The 14444-nt window shown below is 42.4% G+C and overlaps 2 protein-coding genes across 4 annotated transcripts in view; both read left to right on the plus strand.

Moving 5' to 3' along the window:
- Positions 1–6276, plus strand: part of PIK3C2A (phosphatidylinositol-4-phosphate 3-kinase catalytic subunit type 2 alpha) — a 52494-nt gene extending 46218 nt beyond the window's left edge. For all 3 annotated transcript variants that reach the window (XM_040065953.2, XM_040065950.2, XM_040065951.2), the window contains exons 28-33: positions 992–1116; positions 1549–1666; positions 1759–1840; positions 2253–2362; positions 2596–2721; positions 3261–6276. In XM_040065953.2, coding sequence (XP_039921887.1) covers positions 992–1116; positions 1549–1666; positions 1759–1840; positions 2253–2362; positions 2596–2721; positions 3261–3443 — 744 coding nt within the window. In that variant the 3' untranslated portion in view covers positions 3444–6276. The remainder of the gene's footprint in view (positions 1–991; positions 1117–1548; positions 1667–1758; positions 1841–2252; positions 2363–2595; positions 2722–3260) is intronic.
- Positions 6277–6387: 111 nt separating this feature from the next.
- On the plus strand, positions 6388–11407 carry RPS13 (ribosomal protein S13). Its single transcript, XM_040068332.1, has 6 exons — positions 6388–6468; positions 6719–6767; positions 8405–8483; positions 10037–10206; positions 10553–10653; positions 11330–11407. The coding sequence occupies exons 1-6, from the start codon at positions 6446–6448 to the stop codon at positions 11361–11363; spliced, it is 456 nt and encodes a 151-aa protein (XP_039924266.1). The 5' UTR covers positions 6388–6445; the 3' UTR covers positions 11364–11407.
- The last annotated feature ends 3037 nt before the right edge of the window (positions 11408–14444 follow it).

Below are 14444 nucleotides of genomic sequence, written 5' to 3' on the forward strand. Positions count from 1 at the left end.
ACACTTTGAAACTTAATGCTTGTATTCCTATGCAGATGTGCAACCTTCAAATTTTATTAGTTGTTTTATTTCTCTACTACTATTTGCTGGGCTGGAGTAATTAGCTCAAGTTACATACAGAAAGTCCTGAACTTTTTTATAAAGTGAGCTATATTGATAGATGCAAATGTACATCTCTTTCCAATCTGTGTTTGCTGTAAATGTCTTAATCTGGTAAGACACCAACAAATTGGACTAATGCTAGAAGTGAAGAGCTTTGTACTGAATCACTCTATAATAAATGTATTTGAGTATTCCTGGTCTAAGACAAAGCAGCCTTGCCTCTTCCAGGAAACTGTTAGTATGATCTAGTTTTTTAAAGTTAAATTATGTTTTAAGTTTAACCCCTCTACCCATAAAATGAGGCCACTGAACTGAATTTTCTGTGCAGCTCTCAAACTTCATTTCCCTTTAATAATGTAAATGTATCTTGGGACTGTACCCACAATACTTTAAGAAATTCTTCTCGTATTATGCAGTGCACTTGCATCTTCCCACCAATTTGTCACTTTAAAAGTGGAATCATTTAGAATCAGGAGGGAATTAAATTGAAAAAAATACACCTGAAAGGTTCTGTGGTAGTTCTGGCCGCACAGATACATGTCTTGATGTAATCCTGCACCAGTGTTACCAATTTGTATACCTGGTATGGACTTCCAATGAGGCTTTAAAGGGAGAGTGTGCAAAGCTCAGCTTTACCTACCTTCATCAACCTCCTCTCAGCTGTGGCTCTACCTTATGGCAAGATGATGTGATGTTACTCTGCATTAAGGGGTATTTATAATTGTAACTCTACTATGAAAGGCAAATAGTGGAATAAAGGATATAATAATGGGATATATGTTCAGGAGAAGGATTACTATAGGAGAAAGGGCTGATAATGAAGACAAATATGTTAAGTCATTTTATAATATTTTTATATATGCTACTTTTATTTTTGTGTTTTGGGCAGATCTATGTAGTGAGAGTTTTGAGAGAAGGGCAAGTTGAGCCAACGTTTGTCTTCCGAACATTTGATGAGTTCCAGGAGCTCCACAACAAACTTGGCATTCTCTTTCCTCTTTGGAAGTTACCAGGGTATGTTCCTAACTTGCTCATCACTTTTACAAAAGCAGCAAAACTGCTCCCAGCTGGGTGGAGGAAGAAATAACTTGAAATGGAGACAAAGCTATTGAGGGGCAAACTAAACCTCGAAGTTAGCAGTTAAGGGAGAAAATAGTTGTCTCTTAGTTTTAAGGAGGAGATCCAAAGGAGCATCTCAGTGTTGTGGTCTGTGTGTCAGACCACATATAATAATTACCTATATATATTTCCTTGCCTTTCTGGAGTGTCATAACCTATTGGCATGCTGTGTTTCCACTTGGGATTGGCAAAAAAAAACAACAAAAAAAACCCCCACCACCAACCCAAAATGGATGTCAGCACTTCAGGATGGAAATGACAATGGAATCCTACTGTACTTACTTCTAATAAATTAACTGAAAACTCTGTGTTGTTCTTCTCATGTAGCTTTCCTAATAAGATGGTTCTGGGAAGAACACATATCAAAGATGTAGCAGCCAAAAGAAAAGTGGAGCTGAACAGCTACATACAGAGCCTGATGAACAGTTCCCCAGAGGTGACAGAAGTGAGTACACATAATTTAAATCAAATGCTAGTTTTCAAGTTTTGGTGCTTTTTAACACTTAAACTAACATGTAACATTTCTTCCAAATTTAGTGTGATCTTGTTTATACTTTTTTCCATCCGTTACTTCGTGATGACAAAGTGGAAGGAATAGATGGACTAGCCAGACCTGCAGGTAGGGGATGTTTATAAATTGGATGATATAGTACAGCACATTTACAGTGTGACTCTTTGAGAAACTGTAGTTTTCTCTCATTGAAAACTGCATCACTGTCTTTCCAAATATATCTACATACAGTTACAAGGACATACATATCAAAAATTGCAATAATGTGTGTGATCACTGGGGCTCGTTTATGGCTTGACTAAATTACTCAGGTTTTCACTCCAAACCTCCAAGCTGGTTCTTGCAAGAGATTGCAAAAACCTGTAAAGCTTATAGCCTTGCCCCTGTTAGGGATCTAGAAATAAAGTCATGAACTGAACTTGATCTAAGGCTTGTATTTTTTCCCATATGTGATAAGTCAGTTGTAGTAGTGATGAAATTGTACCATTATTACAGAAGAAATAATTGTCTGTTATTTCAGATACAAGTCCATCAAGTCCTACCTCAGGCAAAGTGGGAGGAGAAGTGAAGCTATCAATATCCTATAGAAATAGCACTCTATTTATCATGGTGATGCACATCAAAGACCTGGTAAGTGGAGATACTGCACTCACTGCCAAAAACTCCATTTTCTCAATTACCGTCTTGACTTAGATTGATGCAGGAATGGTGAAACTCTGTTTTCTTCCAAATTTTCCAGCTGCCAGCTTAACTACCTGTTCCTTTTGATTAGCTTGATTACAAAGTCTAGACACTTGAAAATAAATATGCAAATACTTATGCACTGATAAGTTTTCTAACTTGTCCTGTTTGTTTGGCTGTAGGTTACAGAAGATGGTGCAGATCCAAATCCCTACGTGAAAACTTACTTACTTCCAGACACACACAAAACATCCAAACGCAAAACCAAAATTTCCCGGAAGACAAGAAACCCAACTTTCAATGAAATGGCAAGTTAAAATTTATGTGACAACTTCCTATAGCTTGCTATAATCTCTTATTCTAAGCAGTAATTAGAGTATTTTCTAAAAAAATCTGTGAATATGTATAAACAGAAAAGGAACTGTTTTCAAAAACTTTGTACCCTGTTGAACTATAAAGCAACTTGTGAAGTCAGTGTGCTATTACAAGTAAGCAGAAATTTCTCAGACTGACTCTGAGGAGAGTGATGTGGAGAGGGTAAGGAATCTTAAACTAAAAATCCCCCTGCCCTGGATTCCCTGACTCATGATGTAGAGAAAAATGAATTCAGAAGTCTTGGTGTGTAAATAGTACTTCAGTGAAAAAACACCAGTCCTTTTAAACACTTAACACTGGGAGCACAAAATAAAATAGGAATGTCCTTCAGTCCGCTGTCTGAGAAAGGGACGTACTGAATGGTCACAATGTACAGTTCAGATATCTGTCAGTGGCTGGGCAGTCAGAAGAAAGGGCAGTCTGGGTAATTTCTTTTGGCTAACCAGAAAATTCTTGGCTTCTCACCTCCTAGCTCGTGTACAGTGGATACAGCGTGGAGACTCTGAAACAGAGGGAGCTCCAGTTAAGTGTGCTCAGTGCAGAATCATTACGTGAGAACTTCTTCCTGGGTGGAATTACACTCCCACTAAAGGACTTCAACTTGAGCAAGGAGACTGTTAACTGGTATCGACTGACTGCTGTATCCTATCTGTGAACTCAGTAACAGAACAGTTGTATTCACTTGTGCTTTGTGCATCTTCCTACTTGAAGATAACCTGTTCATCTTAAAACAAGAGACTGTCCATTTCAACAGATACGTTGGACCAATGTTCAGGTAGCCTAATTTGGAGGATTGCAAAAAGAACTGGTTTATACCCATGTGACATTATCAAAGCATCATTTGTAAACATTTAAGAGTTGTGGGTAAAGGAAGGAGTTTTTAAACCATCAGTGAAAGTGAGATGAGCAGTTTGACCATGCTGGTTGGTTGAACCATAACTCAATCATTAGGCCTGTGGATGGCAGTGCATTTTTGCTTTTAATTTGTTGCCGCTGTTGTGTCATCCATGACACAATGCTGGAGAGCATCAAAGAAACTGCGTATTTGAGGATTACATTCCCATTACTAATGAGACACCACAGAAACAGCAACGGGTAAAATTTTGGTGGCTGCATACACACCTGTAGAAATGAAGGTTGAAGGGCTGGAAAAATTCCTTAGCATTACATTTAATCCCAGATTCATGCTTCTCTGACACTTATTGGAGTGAGTGCCAATAGTGGTAGTTGTAAATAGTGGTGCCTTATAATTCAAATGCTTATCTTTTACCTCATTTCTGGTATTTAAATATGTATACATATTAACTTTCAGCTCCTTATAAAGGGGGAACGTTCTCATATTTGATACCTTGTATGCTGGAAGCCTTTTCCCAGGATGTGTTATTTACAAATAGCATCACTTACATTGATCTTCACAATTTGTTCAACTTAAATATGTTTTTTCTACTCCGTCTTCTACCCATGGTCTCCAAAAATTGAATGAAGACTGGCTGAATGTGGTACCGTAGCAAATGTGTCCAGCTTCTCAGTGTGGGTTGTTTTTGTAATTTCTAGAACTTTTCAATACTGCAGTGATTAAGTGTGGAACAGTTTCAAACACTAATCCAAAGTGGCATTTGTATCTGTGCTTCCAGAGAAAGGGTGGTCTCTAGATGAAAAGCACCACTGCTGGATGAATTGCAGGCTAGAAATTAGTTCAATTAACTTTGAGAGAGGAACTTGGCTAGTTGTTTGTTTTTTTGTTTTTTTTTTTTCCTTTAGCAGTTCACAGCAATACTGTTTCTCACTCCGAGTTAGAACTACTCCCACTAAAATACTTCATTCCAAGGAACATTAGATTTGAATGTGTTGTGACAGTGGAGTGCAAATGTCACTATCTCCCTTTAATACCACTGATTACTTGATTAGGCCTTTCTGCACTACAGGTGTCACCTTTTTGTTCACCTTACTTGGGATTTAGGGTGTTCATGTTCTGTGTAAACAAAGCTCTAAAGTTGCACACTTCTTTAGTATAAAATCTTGAAACAAACTTTTAGAGTGAAATATGCAACCATGAATGAGGACACAATACAGAGAAAGCCTTCAATATACCCAACACTAAAAACCTAATTTATAATCCAATTTTTCCTTGTCCTGTTCTTGACCAATCTCCCTTCAATACAGAAGAGAGAAGTGAACTTGAATCTCCTGGTGCCTAAATGATTCATGGTCCAATTTAATAAGAATTATTGCAATTAAAAAGCTAATCTTGAATGTTAGAAACTGGGCCAATACTAATGGGCGCTAACAAATCCCAGTTGTAGGCATCCTCTGCATATTTTTCATTTAGTATATAGCCTGTAAATAATAAACTGTATAACTAGATATATTTCCTGCTCACTTGATGCTTTTGAGACTTATTCCATTCCATCATTAGAATCACAAGTCACTGAAACACAGGAAAGTAGACTACTGTTTTTATGAAACGTTCCATTGTGAGATAAAGTGAAAGCAATATGGACTGCCTTTTTTGCAGTTTGTTATTAAAGCACAGTGTCTTACAGCACAAAATACAATTAAACTAAAATAATTTTAAAAATGTTTTGCAGTTTTAACAGTTGTCTGGACTGGGGGAAAAAAAAAAAAGTATAGTACTGTATTATTGTTAGCACATGTCCTGACTTCTGATTTAATCTTCTTCATAGCTTAACTCATTTTGTGCCTTTCCCTTCCTTATCAAAACTGTCATTGGCTGGAGCTTTTTATAGTCATGGATTTTATGTAGTCTATGGGATTTGGCCTTGACCTCTCCTCACGTGTAGGGGACCAGCACCAAGCTTGCACCTCTTTGCACTATTCTCAGTTACAAAAAAACCTGATTGTTGCAATAAGATTTTACTGTACTACATAGAAATACCAAGATGGATGTGAAAGAGAGAAATATTTGATTGGGATGGAATTTACCAGTATGCTAAGTAGCTTGAAAATGTAGTTTTAACAGCTTTTTATATCTTGTTTAATGAACAGAAAAAAAAATGTTTTATGCACCATTTGACCTGCAGCCAGAAGTGTAATTGTCCCTCCAGACCTAGGGGTGGTATGTGAGAGCAGCAGCTTGCGCTAGGACCTCTTCCTCTACTAACCTCCAACTTTGCACTGAACTTTTTATCACTGCCTTTGTATGACCTACAGCTGCCTGTCTCTGGACGCATGTGCGACCTTTGGTAAACGCTGTTTTCTCTGTTTTTACGAGTGTATGGTTGTGTAGAACCCCCCGTCACCTGCCTTAAGGCCGGCGCTGACCCGGGGCCCGCTGTGCTCCCCCACGTCCGGTGCCGCGCCGCGGGGGCCGGAGGGCAGCGAGAGCAGGGCGCCTCCCTTCGTCTGTGTATCTCTGAGAACCAAATACTTTAATTAAACGATAATAAATATGTACAATATGGCCCCGCGCCGGGCGGCTTGGCTGTTACTCCGTAACTCTCCTGTACGTACATTAAACACTATTCTGGAATAAAACCCAACGCGTGGCCAGCTCTGTGACGGAGAGCGGAGGGGGGCCGGAGGGGGCGCCGGCCGGGCGCCGCTGATTGGCTGCCGCGGCTGGGGGCGGGGCCGGCGCTTCCTGCGGAAGCGGGCGGGCGGAACCCTTCCTTCTCCCCGCTCTGCCCTGGCGCCATCATGGGTCGCATGCACGCTCCGGGGTGAGCCGCAAGGCCGGGCCGGGGCGGCGCCCTGGGGGCGGCCCGGGGCTGCTCAGGGGGATCGGGGGGTGCCGCGAACCGGGCCGGGGGCCGGGAGGATGCAGGGGGAGCGCTCCGGCGTGAGTGGGGTTGGCGAGGGAGGCGGGCGGCCGTGTGGACATGGCGGCGGGGTGGGGAAGGCTCGGGCCGCGGCCGAGGGGCCAGGTCCCTCAGCTCGGGCACTGAGTGTCTAATGTGCTTCTCCCCGCAGAAAGGGCCTGTCCCAGTCGGCCTTGCCCTACAGGCGCAGCGTGCCCACGGTGAGTAACTGCCCCAGAACCTTTCCCGCCCCGTGAGCGCTCCGGGACCCACAGCGCAGCTCGGGGTGCCCACGGAGGGAAGGAAAACGAGATCTGGAGTATTGTGCGTCATCACTTTCAAACTGTGGCCTTCATAAATGCTTGCTTGGCATGCGATGGAACAGGCTTCCCAGAGAGATCGTGGCATCTCCGTCTGTGGAAGCATTCAAAACCCACCTGGTTGCGTTCCTCTGTAATCGGCTCTAGCTGACGCTGCCTTGGGGAGGGGGTTGGATTAGATGATCTCCGGAAGTCCCTCAACCCTAGAAATTCCGTGGTTCTCAGATGATCCTTAGTATACTTAGGAAGCAAGTGCCCTTTCCTGTCCAGACGGTTCGTTTGGCAAGGAAGTATCTTTTCGTCTCCGTACCTTTTTCTGTTGAGGTGTTTCTTCAAACACTTCGAGTCTGTATGCTGGTAATTCCTAGAGATAAAATCATTGTTTTCACACTAGAGTTTGCAATTCTGGAGTAAATCGATTGTCTTCAAAAATACTTAAAACTAATTTGTTAGGTAGGGGACTAAATGAGGTAGTTTTGCTCTGGTCTTAGTTCTTTCAAGGGTACTTCCACTTAAAATGGCTTTCTCCATCCTCCTTTGCAAGATCATTTCTTGGAGGATCTCTCTGTTGGCAGAACAGTTTGTGGAAAACCATGGAATAAAAACCAGTGAAATGAGAACATAAGCACAGAACCTGAAATTAAATAGATACCATTAAAAGTAAGGTATTATGAAGCTGTTTGAAATACTGTCAATGGTTCAACAGTGCAATAACAATTAAGGTGATCAAATGCTATATTGGTTTAAAAAAATCCTGTGGGGATTTTTTTGCTTAGTTTTATTTATATTTTGTCTTAAATGGTGAACTTTAGAGCACTTCCATGTTCATTTTTGTTGTGCTTTTCTATTTCATACTGTCTCAGTACTAAAAAGTAAAAAAAAAACCCAGGAGCTTTTATAGCTCATGGAAAGTCAGGCTATCATAGCTAGTTTGTGTTGTTTGCCCATTAATAATCATGGAAGCAGTGGCTTTATCTGTGTTGTTTAATATAGAATTAATAGAAAAGGCACAGTCCTAGGTTAATTTCATTTTATAATTGATTAGTGTACTTAAAGTCTGATTTTTCACTTCTCTGTGTAGGTACTTTACTGAGAAGTGGCTAAATGGGTCTCAGTTTTGTATTTTTCAAAGGACCTAGGTAAAGAATTCCTTCTCCAGGGCAGTAATGTTTTGGGGTTTTTTTTGTCTGTAACGTTTGTCTGTATCATCATTTCATTTAACTGTCTGTGCTTCTGGTGTGGCAGTTAAAGTGAAATGATAATAAAGCAGTTGGTTGGGGGTTTTATAGAATGTTTTAAATGGAGACTCTCATCTTTGTATCTTCCTTCCCCCATGACATTTCTCTAGCAGTATAGGTTTATCATATGCTTTAAAATTTCTATATCATTAAAAGTGCAGTTTCAGTTCTTGATTGTTTTTTCAAGCATTACAAAGAATTTCTTTCTACCATCTGTTAAAAGTTTTCTTGTAGCCTGCCTGTGCCTCTGTATTAAGTAGTAGTTAATCAGTTGGCTTTTTTTTTTCTAATTTTCTTTAGTGGCTGAAACTTACTTCTGATGATGTAAAGGAACAGATCTACAAGTTGGCTAAAAAAGGTCTGACTCCCTCCCAAATTGGTAAGGATTATAAACCACTCCTGAATGAGGACAAACCCACATTTTCTGACTGTAATATTGTAATTATTCCTTCAACCTATATTAAATAATGTGCTAAGAAAACACAAGCATTTCTGGTGTACCTGTGTTCACTGCGGATACTACTGGGAGTCCTAGGACTAGTCCTTCAGGATTCAGCAACTCCAGCACTAGGACATTATGTGTGTTGTTCTTGCAGGGAGCATATTTGGTGAGGGAGTGGGTTGGTTTGGTTTTGTTTTGTTTCAAGTGGAAGACTTGAAGCATCTGTTTCATCTTATAGCCTGTCCTTAGGAATGGCCATAAATAGGTGTCACAGGGAGGTTTGGTGTGCCTAGTTTCCTGGAGGAGATTTTCCAATACTGTTGGAGTCCAGGGCATTCCTTTGGTTGCCCTGGAGGGTCAGGGACCTGGGCAGGGGGGTCTGGGACCCCAGCCCAGAGCTCAGAGAGACACTGCATTTGATTTCAGTCCATGGGAGAGGCTTCTTGCACTGCAGGAAGCATTGCAGGCCACAAGAGTGTAAAAATAGTAGTTTAGTGTATCACAGGGTGAAAAAACAGTGAGTTTGGGACTCTTGGCATTGAAGTGAATGGGGCAAGATGGAGAATTTAGGGCGTTGTCTCTTTCTTCTTCCTTCTTGTTCCCTCACTCCATTTCTGCAGTGACGTTGGCACAAAGTAGTTAGTGAGGATTGGGTCAGAGTAAAGATGACCTTTTTAGTAATAGTGATAGACATTGGTAATAAATAGTAAATAAAGAATACGTAGCAATTAGTATAAAAGATAAGGACAGCCCAAAGACAAGGGGAGTCACCAGATGTCTGAGCCGCGGCAAACATCTTTTGGACACTGAGAAAATTGTAAGATAAGAACTAATAAACGAAGCATGTAACCTTGAAGACTCCGTCTTTTCCTGCGTTTGGCACAGAGCTTTGCAGAGGGCCAGGGAATGAATGCCGGGGAATTTAAGCTCCTAAAAAGGAGCCCCCGACACAATACCAAGAGCCCTATGGGGTTTCCTGGGTTTACTGAGCCAGGCACTGCAGCTGCACCATGGACTGGTTCTGGGCTTTGAAACCTTCCACAGCTGAAGTGTTGCCATGACACAGCTTTATATGGTCATGAGCTGTGTATGCAGAATAAGTAGGTGCTGTGTAAATTATTTTTTTTATTACTGTAATCCTCAAAGCAATATTAATTCCTTCTAGAGGGATCCATAGTGTGATTGAAGACATTGCTTTAATGAGCTCTGTTAAAAATTTTCAAGTAGTATTGGAAAAGATGAGCACCTCATGTGTTACCTGCCTGGGCATGATGAGGGAGTCAGTTGTTTTCTAAGTGTTCCCAGATAAAAGTGTTTCAGCTTCTGTAAGTTGTATTTTACTCACTCATTGTCTATTTCTTCAGTTGCCACTAGAAAGGTTTTTAACTTAGAGAACACCTTTTTTTTGATAGCTTGTAACTGTAAGGTCAGTTTGACAAGATTTGTTGGTGTATGTTCTTTCCAGTGTAAGATGTAGGTCTTTGTTTCAGGTGTGATCCTGAGGGATTCCCACGGTGTTGCCCAGGTTCGCTTTGTTACTGGCAACAAGATTCTGAGAATCCTTAAATCAAAGGGACTGGCCCCAGACCTCCCAGAGGATCTTTATCATTTGATCAAGAAGGCAGTTGCTGTTCGCAAGCATCTTGAGAGGAATAGAAAGGTGAGTGCTCCTTTAATTAGATAACTCAGTGTCTGTGACTTTCAATTACGCAGTAGTTCGTGTGCAGCGTGACTAAGCAAAGACTCTGCTGTTAACACCCCTCTGAGTAAACTTCTGGGGCTGGGGAGGTGTTTTGATCAAGGAGAATGGTCTTTGTGAAAAGGATTTTATCTTTAAACCATGTACTTCTAGTCCTGCTCTGACTTTACTGAAAGTTTGGTAATGGAAATGTGAAGTTTTTAGCAGTAGCTTTGGATTATTTGCTTTACTGAAACTCATCTGAATCCTACATTGAGAAGTCCAAGTAGTTGTAACATTGGGGTTGTAATGTAACTTTGTTTTCCAGGACAAAGATGCCAAGTTCCGTCTGATTCTGATTGAGAGCAGGATCCATAGGTTGGCTCGCTACTACAAAACCAAGAGAGTGCTACCACCCAACTGGAAGTAGTAAGTCTTCTCTGCATTCCTCTTGGCACTGAAGACTTCAAGGTCTTCTAAACTGTGCTGAGGCTGTTATTCAGAGGATGAAGGATGCATTGTGATAGGTGTGTCTTACATACCAGGCAGCAGAGAACAAGTGTTTTCATAAATAATCAATGAAAAATCAGTGGAACTTACACCTGGGTAAAATGACTGTTGTTGGTAACTCTTGAATAAAAATCATGGTTCCAACAAATTAAGTCACTACCAGGCAATTTTTATAACACATTTAAACTGTGGTCTTGGTTCTCAAGTACTTTTATAGTTCACGTCACTTTCAAAACCTAGTGAAAATTGGCTTAGTAGCTGTGACAAAAAGGAAAATAAGTTGTAGCTTTTCTCTAGGAGAGGTAACCACCATAGAATTCCCATAGATGTTAGGATTAGCCTTGTTTCTCTAAGGAGAGTCCAGTGCAGCTAGCCTGGGTTTTAAAGATATGGTTTTGTGCTGTCACCCTAGGATTTTTATTGTAAAAGGAAGAGTGAAATCATAGGCCATAAGATTTTTTAAATTGTGATTTAGCTGCTGGTACTAATTAACTGATAGTTAAAACTTTTAACTGAAGCTTTGGTTTTTTTATAACTAGTTTGAGAAACTGCCTCTGCAATTAATATTTCTCTCTTTTCTCTCCTCTCTTTTTAGTGAATCATCGACAGCTTCTGCCCTGGTCGCATAAGAGCTGGCTGTGACTTACTGAAAGAATAAATTTTCATTACCTGAGTTTGTGTTGTCTCTGAATGGTTAGTGTGTTAGCAGCTTTTGCTTTTTTTGGGAAACTGCATGTAAACAGGACCTTTTCCAAGTGGAGCAGGCACGTGGCTGTGGCATATCACTGTCCTGCAGTATCAAATCTGTTGCAGTGCTACACCAGCTGGATGTTGCTGTCTGTGCTTAAACTGGTTTGGGTTTTTATTACGTGAGAACCTTAGGTTAGTGAAGTGCCCTATTCATTCACTGCAAATGCATTTTATTCATGTGGTGCTGTGCCTCTGGTGTCCTCCCCAAGAACTGGGGAAGAAACAGTGACAGCAGGAAGATTTGGAAATACAGAAATTGCACATGGGGTTGTGCAGGACGTGAGGGGTTAAAACAAGATTGGAGAGGTTAATTCATCACTGGTCATGTGGAGCTGTTGCTTGTGGAGAGAGCTTAAGCAGACCTCAGCCAGTTCCTGGCAGTAACTTGCTGTCATTTCTAAGTAATTTTAAGAGTAATCTTTTGAGATTTGGGTAAATGGACAGCAGTTTTAGCTCTCCTCAGAAGTTGTGTCTTAACTGGAATGGTTTTCCCTAAACCCAAAGAGCAGGAGCTATTGCCTAGTCATTGTTTCTGATGTGTCTCCAGATTTCTGATAGCTTTGACCTGAAGTCACTTTTCTGCTGAAGAAACATGGAAAACAGACTGACAGCCTGCTCCTTCCCTAGGAGAAAATTATAAATGGAGTTATTTGGAGTTGTAGTGACGTGTTTCTAAGTGTTGGGTGCATTACTTAACTTTCATCATCTTGAAAAGCTGAGTAAATTCATCTAAGCCATGTCATTTTTGTATAGTGTGTAGCTACTTTCTAGATCTTAACTAGTGGGGTCTGGGTTTCACAGAAAATGGGATTCCTCTGTCAAATTGCGAAGCTAAATATAGACAGGCGATTAAGAGTTGGAGAGGAAAGTGCAGCGTTGCAGTCGCAGTGTGAGGTGCTGCTGTCAGGTACACATCGAGAGCCGCCCTCCCTCAGAAGAGCCGGGACACTCGTGGCTGCCCGCTTCCCAGAGCTGTGAGCAGGTCGGGACAGCGGGCGGGAGGTGGCGCTTGGAGCCAGCGGTGCTGTCAGCTCCGCGCACCGAGCAGCGCCGCCTGCGGGGCCGCCGCTCCCCGGCAGCGAGCGGAAAGGATTTCGGGGGTGCCAGCTGCTCCAGGGGCTTTGCGAGCTTGTTGGAGCTGCTTGGAGCTGAAGGTGTTTTCTTGAGGAGGGGAGAAGAGACGTACACCGTATGTCTTGTTGAGGAATGGTAATGATGTTGCAATTGTATTGTTATACTCAGAGTTCTGCTGCTTATCTTGCTAAAAATTCTGTATTTCCCGTAAATCATATGGGCTAGTTTAGGTAGATTGTCCTCAGTAGGATTAATCATAAAATCAATGGCCTGTACTGAAAGGGACATTAAAGATTACCCAGTTCTAGCCCCCTGCCATGGGCAGAGACACCTCAGAGCCCTGTCCAATCTGGGCTTGAACGCTTCCAGGGATGGGGCAGCCAAAACCTCCCTGGGCAAACACATTCCAGTGCCTCACCACTCTCACAGCAAATAATTTGTTCCTTATACCTAACCTAAACTTCCCCTCTCTGGAGCCATTACTCCTTGTCCTATCACTACAACTCCTGACAAAGTATTCCTCCAGCTTCCCTGTCGGCCCCCTTCAGATCCTCGAAGGCTGCTGTGAGGTTTGCACACAGCCTCTTCTCCAGACTGAAAAACCCAAGCTCTCCCATCCTGTCTTCAAAGGGGAGCTGCTCCAGCCCAGCCCTCTTTACCAGCGTCATGGACCTCCTCTGGATTTGCTCCAATAGTTCCACATTACTTTTTCATTTGGTACCCCAGGGCTGGATGCAGTGCTCCAGCTGGGGTCTGACTGGAGCACAGCAGAGGGGCAGAATCCCCTGCCTCGACCTGCTGGTGGTGTTGCAGCCCAGGGACGGTCCATCCCTTACCCTTTGGGTTGCCAGGACAGGCACAGCAGGAGTTGGGCTCACTTGCCCTAGGGTTTTCTGCTCAGCAGCTGCTGTGGGAACAGAGGGGACAAGCACTGGCAGGGCTAAATCCTCCCTGGGGGTAGACCCCTGGAACCGATGAAACTGAGCAGTGTGTCAGAGGGATGTGCTCCAGGAGGAAAAGGGTCACTTGGAAGCGCCAGGTAAGTTCATCATTTGTGGTACGGGGCTGTGAAACTCTCTCAGGTAGTCTGCTAAGTTTTCTGCCATGTTCTGAGCACCAGGACTGCCCTAGGCAGCTCAGGACTGGTGATCCAGCTGCGCAGGGGAGTTAGTGGAGTCTTTCTTCCACTCTCTGTAAAGGTACAGTAATTTCTCTTGTCTGGAGGGATGTGATAATGGGGATAAACCCAGACATGCATATAGTTGCTCAAAGTTGATTTTTTTTAAGGGCTAGCCCAAGCTGTCCCTGCCTCATGGTTATCCCCAGGCACCACTCTGGCTTCTGTCTCCCTTAACACAATGGGTGTTCTCAGGCTTTGGGCCCCACTGCCCTCTCTCTTTCTTCTGCCATTGTCATGTCTCTTCATGGCTCCCTTGCCTTGATTTAACTTTCAGAATATACTGGTTTTGCCTTATTAACAGCAGCAATGTACAAATTTCCAGCATTGTCTTTTCCTCCAGTGGCACTTTTTGCTCTCCCAGTAGGTACAAATCTGAAGGATGATCATTTTATTTCTTTCCTATCCTCATAGGAACTTTTTCCTGCTCTTTGCTGGGGCACACATCAGAAAGGAACTCTCAGCCTCTGTCACTTCCATCTCTCTTGGCCCTTCCTTCTCCAGAGAGGAACAGCCCCATTTTTCGCAAATCAGTCGAACAAATTTCCTTCCTTTCCTTTAGGTAACATGAGTTTAGCCTACCCTGATTTGGGTCAGCTAGGGCAGCGCACAAATGGATGAACACACCTTCATGTTTTCTTCACTTCAGCCTGGAATGGTAAGTCCGTAAAGATCTTTGGTTAAATCAATAGGTGCCATATGCACTTTC

The sequence above is a fragment of the Hirundo rustica genome, chromosome 6 (genome assembly GCF_015227805.2).
Source record: "Hirundo rustica isolate bHirRus1 chromosome 6, bHirRus1.pri.v3, whole genome shotgun sequence".
NCBI lineage: Eukaryota > Metazoa > Chordata > Aves > Passeriformes > Hirundinidae > Hirundo > Hirundo rustica.

Coding starts and splice junctions, on each gene's coding strand:
- RPS13 (XM_040068332.1), top strand. CDS start 6,446: ATGGGTCGCATGCACGCTCCGGG. Junction 6,469..6,718: donor GGTCGCATGCACGCTCCGGG/GTGAGCCGCAAG, acceptor TTCTCCCCGCAG/AAAGGGCCTGTCCCAGTCGG. Junction 10,207..10,552: donor ATCTTGAGAGGAATAGAAAG/GTGAGTGCTCCT, acceptor TTTGTTTTCCAG/GACAAAGATGCCAAGTTCCG.